The 8,337-nt window shown below is 37.1% G+C and overlaps 1 protein-coding gene across 3 annotated transcripts in view; it reads left to right on the top strand.

Moving 5' to 3' along the window:
• Positions 1-3,200, top strand: part of LOC102011198 (signal-regulatory protein beta-1) — a 58,296-nt gene extending 55,096 nt beyond the window's left edge. For all 3 annotated transcript variants that reach the window (XM_013512247.1, XM_013512248.1, XM_013512246.1), the window contains exons 7-8: positions 1,595-1,704; positions 2,353-3,200. In XM_013512247.1, the coding sequence (XP_013367701.1) occupies positions 1,595-1,701 (107 nt within the window). In that variant the 3' untranslated portion in view covers positions 1,702-1,704; positions 2,353-3,200. The remainder of the gene's footprint in view (positions 1-1,594; positions 1,705-2,352) is intronic.
• The last annotated feature ends 5,137 nt before the right edge of the window (positions 3,201-8,337 follow it).

Here is an 8,337-nt window from a genome sequence, read left to right as displayed (position 1 = left end):
TGCTATTATTTCTGCAAATACTCTTTTTATGTCATTTGTGTTGTGTCCTGCTATTTCATTGACTCCTATTTGTTGTACATTATTCCTCTTTGTCTCATCTTGCAGCTGTTGAATTGATTTTTCCTGGTTCCTCTTTGATTTTAAGAGATCCTTTCTTTCCTGATTGCTAGCTGCCACTCTGTCTTCAATATCTGAAATTCTATCTTTGGCTTCATTCAAGCAGTTTTGCCAGCTTTCAGTGAAAGCTTTGATTTCCTGGATTTCTCTTTGAAACTGGTTCATGCATTCTAATTCATTCCTATATTTTTCATTTTATGTTTCCATCTGTTGCCTATGTTCATCTATTTTTTTTATATGTTTCTTCTTTAGATGTGCTCAGCAGTCCTTTCATTTTATTGTCATTTCATTTTTTGCCTGAGAGATTGTTTCTAATCTGATCTCTTCTATGGCCTGATGGAGTTGTTTCTTTACTTTCATTTGCAATCATTTCAGCAATTTCAGGTGTGTGTTTACCAAGTTTTCCTATGTCGATGTCTCCTGAACTTGTTTTGAGTGGGGTAGAGTTCTGAGATTGTGTTTTAGTCTTTTGTCTTGTGCTGTTTGATACCGCATGCAGAAACTCAGTCTCCCTCTTTCCTGGCAGCTCAGCAAAGGTTGCTAGTGTCCCTAGTTTTCCTGGTGGTCATGCTTGCCCCTCAGTGTCTTCTGAGATGCACTGTTTAGTCTGGGGTTGTCTGGCAGATGATGAAGTGTATCTAGTTCTTCCAGGTCTCAGACATGAGCTGTGATGTCAGCTGATGGCAGACCATCTGATCCAGCTCAGGGCATGTTTAGGACCCAGAATTGGGTTGCACTGGTAGCACAGTCTTGGACCAGTGGTCCTGTGTCCCCAAGCAGTTCAGGGTAAAGGTAAAACCCAGACACAAACTACAGGTTCAACAGTTTGTGGACCACCTGATTCTGTGTCTCCAGGCAGCTCAGGACACACACAGGAGCTAGACACCTGATGCACTGGTGGTGATCATGGACTGCCTGTGTCTGGGACCCCCGGGAGGTCAGGGCACAAGTAAAGCCCAGACCAGAGCCAAGGTGCCAGCAGCTCATGGAGTGTCTGTTTTAGGACCTTGCTTGACACAGGGCACGCACAGGGAGGGCCCACGTGAGAACCCCGGTCATAGCAGTTCACAGGCATTCTGAGTGAGGATCTCCTGTCTGCACCAGAAGCATGGAGGGTGGAGACTCAGACTGTAATTGCAAAGGTTACATTAAATGACCAAAGACTTTAGAGAAATGGAAGTGATTGCTTTCAGCTCTGTACTTCTGAAGTTATTTGTACAATGGGTGCCATCCTCAATGACTAGTGTTTGTCAGATATTCAAATCAGCATTTACTATGTGAAATTCAAAGCCTCACAGGTCAAAATCATCTCTTTTTTTTCTGAGAGAACAAAAAATAAAAATAAAAAAAGAGCTCAGGGTTGCAATCAGATCAGGTACCACTGCTGGTTCTGCAACTTTCTGGCTACCTGACTTCGGAGATAACACTAAACTCACAGAGCCCCATTTGATGACTTTTTCTGCTCTGTGGCATTTAGGTCAAGATGCACCTGCCTTCATCTTTGTGGCCTTTCTCCTGGGCTTCAAAGTCCTGTTTGTGTTGAGTTTCACAGTCACCTACATCTATAGGTGGTGGAACCTATGACAGGTGAGTTTGGGGTGGGTCTTAGTCCTTCAGAAGAGAGGTCAAGGCCATGGTCATGGACTGGTAACAGGAATTCAGAGCAAGTTCACAAAGTCACAGTGTGCCCATGAGGATACCTAAGAGTGCGAACCAGCTTCCATAAGCAGTTATGAATATGCTCCTTTTCACTCTCCAAATGTCTCAGAATTCTCAGTGGCTTTCAACTCTGTGCATTCTGTAGAACCTTGGATTTGGAAGATCTTCAAGTTATGTCCTTGGGACCCTGGAGGTGGGACCCTACAGTATGGGAGTAGAATGAAAGTGAAGACAAAACCTCCAAAGGGTTCTTCCCATACACTGTTATGTATTTCAGTTTTCATATGATATATATTTGCAACAAATAAGAAAGTATTGCTAAAATCAACTAAGAGAACGTATCCAAATACTTAGAGGTTCTGACTGGTGGCAGAGATAAATGTGGTTATGTAAGGAGTTCAGAACCCAGAGAGAAGTGTTGGGTTGTATTGAGTGGTTTTATTTTTGACTTGTACCATGGACTCAGACCAAGCAGAACACCTGCCACATACAATAGCAGGTGCTCAATAAATATACTGTATGTGGAATTAAGATGTGAATGAGTAAACAAATGAACTAGTGATGTTTTCCCTACAGCTCCTGCATGCCCTGCGAGTGATGCATTGCTTCCCACCCTCTTCCAAGGGCTAAAGTGGAGAACAGAAGCCCCAAGGACCCAAGACTCTACCTTTTTCTCTGCCACCCCCACCACAGACGTTCTCTCTCCCCATCTTCTCATGTTCCTTCCCTCAGGGCTTTTGGACTGGGCCAAGGATGGACTTGGGTCATGGGACTAGAGGATGTCTGGACTCTGATATACTGAAAGTCCAATTGGCTCTGCTTCCATTCAAAGGAGAATGACGCTAATTGGGAGAAAGAGATATCTGCTCTGCTCTGATCATGAACAATCCTTAATTTTCAGAGGAATTTCATTTTTATCCAGGCTTTTAACATATAGAAAATTTGAAATTACTGATATGTTGAATAAGCATTTTTCTATTTTGAAATGTATAAAAATCAACATAAAAATATCCCTGGACCTACCATCCTAATCTTGTAAAATATTAACAATTTGCTACTATGTTATTCATTTCCTTTTAAAATCTTTGTCCTGAATTTGGTGTTTAGCCTTCTGAAGTGTGACTTTATATCTTTATTATATCTGTATAAACTCACAAACAATATATAGTATTATTTGCACATTTTCTATAAATGCTGTTATTTTGTATACAGCATTTTGGAACTTTTTTATGCTTAACACAGCCTGTGAATTTATTCTTATGGACACATATAACTCTGTTTTACTAATTTTTCAGCACTGTATGGTCTTCTATTGTAGAATATGTCACAATTCATTAATTGTTCCTATAATGGATATTGAAGTTTTATTCAGTGTTTTTGTGAGTATAATTTTGCCTTAAATATTATGTTTGTTTCTTTGGGAACATGTGAAAGATTTCTTCTCTTACTTCTAGTGTGGTCCACAAAGCTGCAGTATTGGCAGCACTTGAGAATTATTGTTATACAAAGATATTTTCTATTTTTGATCAAGTTAGTTCCTTTTCATTTAAGCTAACTGTATTTTATTTGATGTATGAGTGCTTTGTAAGGATCTCTTTTTCCAAGGTAAGTTATCTAGCACTCACTGATATCCATTGCCATTATTCCCATATATTAAATTTCTAAAATCTAGGGTTATTTTGATGAGCATTTTTCCCTACTAACCTACTTTTCTATCTCTGTCAATATCTATACTGTCTTTGAATAGCTTTATAATGTTTTGTCTCTTTTTGGAAAGTCATCCTATTTTATTTAGTTCAAAATTATTATAGCTGTTCTTAGCCCCAAAGCATTTTAGATTCACTTTGTCAAGTTTTATGAAAAATCTTTTTAGAATTATTATTTTATTATATCAAATATATATATATATTTCATTTGGAAAAAATATATACTGGGCAAACTGATGTATTTCTGATACAGTATTCACATACATGGATATGGTGTACCTTTATTTATTTAGGATATTTTATTACTTTCAATTCAGAATTTTATAGTCTTTTCACCGATAATGATCTTACACATCTTTCATTGATGCCATCTTTAATGCTTTGAGATTTATGAAATCTTCAAAACTTATTATTACTTTTTCCAGTGGTTTTTGATTCCTGGCTAGGATTGCAATGGAGCTTTGAACATCAGTTTTATATCCAGCAAGGCTATAAAATTCTCTTTCTAGTTCTGCCAGTATGGATATTCTTTTTATGTGTAACTCTTATGGCATTAATCTAATGATCTACAATTAGTTTTTACCTTTATAAAAGTTACATATGCACACAGTTTGAACCAAATAGTTCTAGAAGTTTTATGCATGAAAACTGAAGTACCCTCAGCCTCCCAGCATTTTCTACCTCCCAGAAGCAACCACTTTCAACTCTTTTAACTGATTATTTTAGATTTTATGTCCATATTTCATATAATATTTATATTGCTACTTCCTGACTTTTCATTCTAAGGTATTTTTTATTGACTTTCTAAAACCAAAGATGGGGAAATAATGGCCCCAACTGGTATATATCACATGGGAATGCCTATTCCTCAGCACCTTAATATGACTACATTCTTATTTGGGACAGCTTAATAATCAGTGTCTTCAGTGTAACAACTACATGAATCTTATGTATGGCCATGTCTTATGACATTCCCAGCTTTCATTATGTTGATTCTCTGCTTGTGTAACCACCATCATAACCAAGATGAAGAACAGTTCTATGACAATAAAGTCTCCTCTTATGGTTTGTATATATGGAATATGCCCTAAAAGGCTCATGTGTTCTGAGATCGGAACACATTTTACCTTTTACCTTTTAGAAGGTAAAAGGTGATTGGATCATGTGGGGCACTATTGGATCATGGTGGATGAGCCAACTGATGAACCCATAGCCTAGTGTGCTCGTAGGCTTGCTCAGAAGAGGCAGTCACCGTGGGTATGACCTGAAAGAGTATATTTGCCACCCTGGCTACCCTTGCTTTCTGCTTCTTGGCTGCCATAATGTGAGTAGCTGTCTTCCACTAGACCCTTCCATCATTCCCTTCTACTTTGGGGCCATGTTTGGACTATGAATGGAGTCCTCTAAAACCCATGAGCCAAGATGAACTTCCTTCCCCTGTAAGTTATGGGTGTTAGCTGTTGTGTCTCAGTGCTTAGGAAAGTGACCAAAACAACTCCCTCATGTTACCCCTTCATAGTAATACCCACTCTGACGATACCAAATCTCAGGCAAATGCTAATCCCTTCTCTGTCTCTTAAGAATGTTGTATAAATGGGATTCTACAGTATGTGACATTTTTAGTTTGACTTTTTTCACTCAACATAATACCTTTGAAATCCTCCAAGTCGTTTCATATATAAGTAATTCATTTCTTTTTATGACTGAGTAGTATTTCATTGTATAGATGCACATAGTTTGCTTAATTAACCATTCACTTGTAAGACATTTTAGGTGTAGTGTATGGTTATTACTGAGAAATCTGGTATACTAAGAACCCATGAATATTAATTCATGCATAGGTTTTTATATATACATGTTTTCATTTTTTTCTGGGATAAATACATGGCAATGCGATTGTTGAATCATATAATAAGTACATGTTTAGTTCTTTTTAAGAAGCAGCCAAGGTCTTTTACAGTGTTGTCTGTACCATTTTATATTTCCACCTCCAGTGTATGACAAATTCAGTTTCTTCACATCTTAGCCAGTGTTTGGTACAGCAATTATGTTTTATTATAAGTGTATTATTAGTTGTACAGTAATATCTTATTGTGGCCTTAATTTGCACTTTCCTACTGTCTGGTTATGTTAGCCACCTTTCATATGTTTGTTTTTCTATCTGTACATTCTCATCAATGAAAAGTTTCTTTATGTAATTTTTGCCCGTTTAAAATAGAACTTCTATATGTAAATGGATGCAACTCGAGACCACACTCGTAAGTGAAATAAACCAGACTCATATATGTAAACATTGTGTTGTCTCCCTACTGTGAGAAGCTGAGAGAATAAATAAGATCCAAAATGTACAATAGATATTGTAAAATGGGAAGAAGGTGTTCTAAAGAGAAACTGGGATAGGGGAAAGGAGAAAAGAAGGAAGGAGAAAAAAAAAATATATATATGTCTATACATACAAGATAGTTAAGCTTATTATACTACTAATTTCTCTTAGCTCATTGAAAAGAAAGGTTTGTGCTAATATTGTTTGGACAATTAAATGCATATATTTTGTACTCTGAGTAACTAATTTAAAGATAGCAGTACACAATGTATTAATCATTGTTACTCTGCTATTGTTTTGAAATTTTGTTTTACTTTTATTCTCTTTGAAATAAAATTTTTAAAAATAGGACTTTTGACTTATTGATTTCACTGTTGAATTTTCAGATACATTCTAGAGATGAGTCCTTGGTCAGACGTATGGTTTGCAGATACTTTCACCTGGTCTGAAGTTTTTTTCCTATCCCTTAACATGGCATTCTAGAGTAAAAGTTTTTAAGTTACTTGAACTCCAATATATAAATTCTTAACACTTGATAATGTTTTTGATGTCACATCTGAGAATGCTTCATCATGCCCTAGGTCCTAAAGATCTTCTCCTCTATTCACTCCTACATGTTTTATAGTTGTATATTTTATATCTGAACTTATGATCATTTGAGGTAGCTTTTATATAAGGTGTAAGGGTTAGGACAAGGATCATTTTTTGTTTATGAGTACTTAGAAACTTCAGATTAAAAGAATTTTCCATTGAAGAAGCAGTCATATTATTTTTACCCTTTTGAAAAGCCAGTTGTCTGTGCTTGCATGCGGGCTGTTTTTAGGCTACATATTCTGTTCCATTGACCTATGTATCTATCCTTCTGTCACTCTCACAAATTTTTGATTGCTGCATCTATATAATTAGTCTTTAAATCAGGTATGGTCATTCTTCTCACTTTAATCTTCTTTTCTCAAAATTGTTTTGAATCTTCTAGTTCTCTTTTTTGTCTGCCTATAACTTTTAGAAATCTTACACATAGGTACAAAAAATGTCTAGGATTTTGAAAGGAATTGTGTTAGATGTATATATCAATTTTCACAAAAATGACATTTTAGTATGTTGAGTCTTCAAATCCAGGAACACAGAATATCTCCCTGCGATGATTAATTTTAGATGTTGCCTCGGTTACTTTTCTCTCATTGCTTAAATAAAATATCTGATGCTCAGAATTAAGGATGGAAAGGTTTATTTAGCTCATAGTTTGTGGAGGTATCAGTCCATACTTGGCTGGCTCCAAGAGAGAGTGGCACATGGCAGAGAGCAACAGTTCATGGCAGTGGGAAACAGCAAAAGCAACAAGAGCAAAAAGGGAGGAGTGGTAACAGGCAAGCCTCTTTCCTTCCTTATATTGTATGCAAGCTACCCCACTCCAGGGTGGGTGTAACACTCACACCCATAATCCCAGCATTGGGCCATGAATTGATCATAAACCCTAGAAGCCTGCCCCATGACTGCATGAGGCTGTGGGGGGACATCCAGACACAAACTATAGTAGATGTCAATTTTATTGGATTAAGAGATATGTAGATAGCTGGTAAAACTTTATTTCTGGGTACATTTGTGAGGGTTTCCAGAAGAGATTGGCACCTTCCCTGGGTCTTCAGCTTGCAGATGGTATATTGTGGGACTTCTTAGCCTCTATAATTGCTTAAGCCAATTCTCTTTATAAAGTGCTTTATCTATCCCATCCCATCCCATCCCATCCCATCCCATCCCATCCCATCCTATCCTATCCTATCCTATCCTATCCTATCCTATCCTATCCTACCCTATCCTATCCTATCTATCTACCTGCCTATCTATCTTCTATCTCTATCAACTATCTATCCATCCATCCGTTTCATTGGTTTTTTTTTCCTGGAGAATGCTAATGCACCTCCAATTGTTTGAATCTTTTTTTTTTTTTTTTCTTTTTGAGACAGGGTCTCACTGTACAGTTCAGGCTGGCGTTGAGCTCACTTTGTAGCCTAGGTTGGCCTCAAACTCGCAACAATCCTCCTGCCTCGGCCTCCCAAGTGCTGGGATTACAGGTGTGTGCCACCACGCCCATCTGTTTGAATCATTTTTTACTTCTTTAATCAGTGTTTATACTTTTAAAAATAATTTTATTAGTGCATCTTTGTAATTCATGCAGTTTACAGTCGTCTTGGGAAGTAGTTACATGTACATGTTACAGGTTGTTTCCTTCTTTAAAACCTCATCCCCTTCCCTCTCTGCTCCTCCAATTCCCCTATCCCCTTTTGCATACTTGCTGATATTTGTCTTAGTTCATGTTATTGCATATAGTAGTTGAATTAATTGAGATTATTAGGTTCCGCTACATGGCACATCTTTGTTCTTCTCATTTTTTCTTCCTTTCCTCCTCACCCCTTACCTTTGTTCCCTTGAGTGTTTATGGTTTTTAGCATGCGAGTCTTATGTGTATCTTGTTAGATTTATACACAAATGTCACATTTTTCAAGCAACTTAAACGGTATTATTTTTAAAATT

The sequence above is a fragment of the Chinchilla lanigera genome, unplaced genomic scaffold, assembly GCF_000276665.1.
Source record: "Chinchilla lanigera isolate Chin_1 unplaced genomic scaffold, ChiLan1.0 scaffold00014, whole genome shotgun sequence".
In the NCBI taxonomy this organism is placed as follows: domain Eukaryota; kingdom Metazoa; phylum Chordata; class Mammalia; order Rodentia; family Chinchillidae; genus Chinchilla; species Chinchilla lanigera.
Note: the sequence above shows the minus strand (reverse complement) of the source record. Positions and strands in the feature narration are given on the sequence as shown.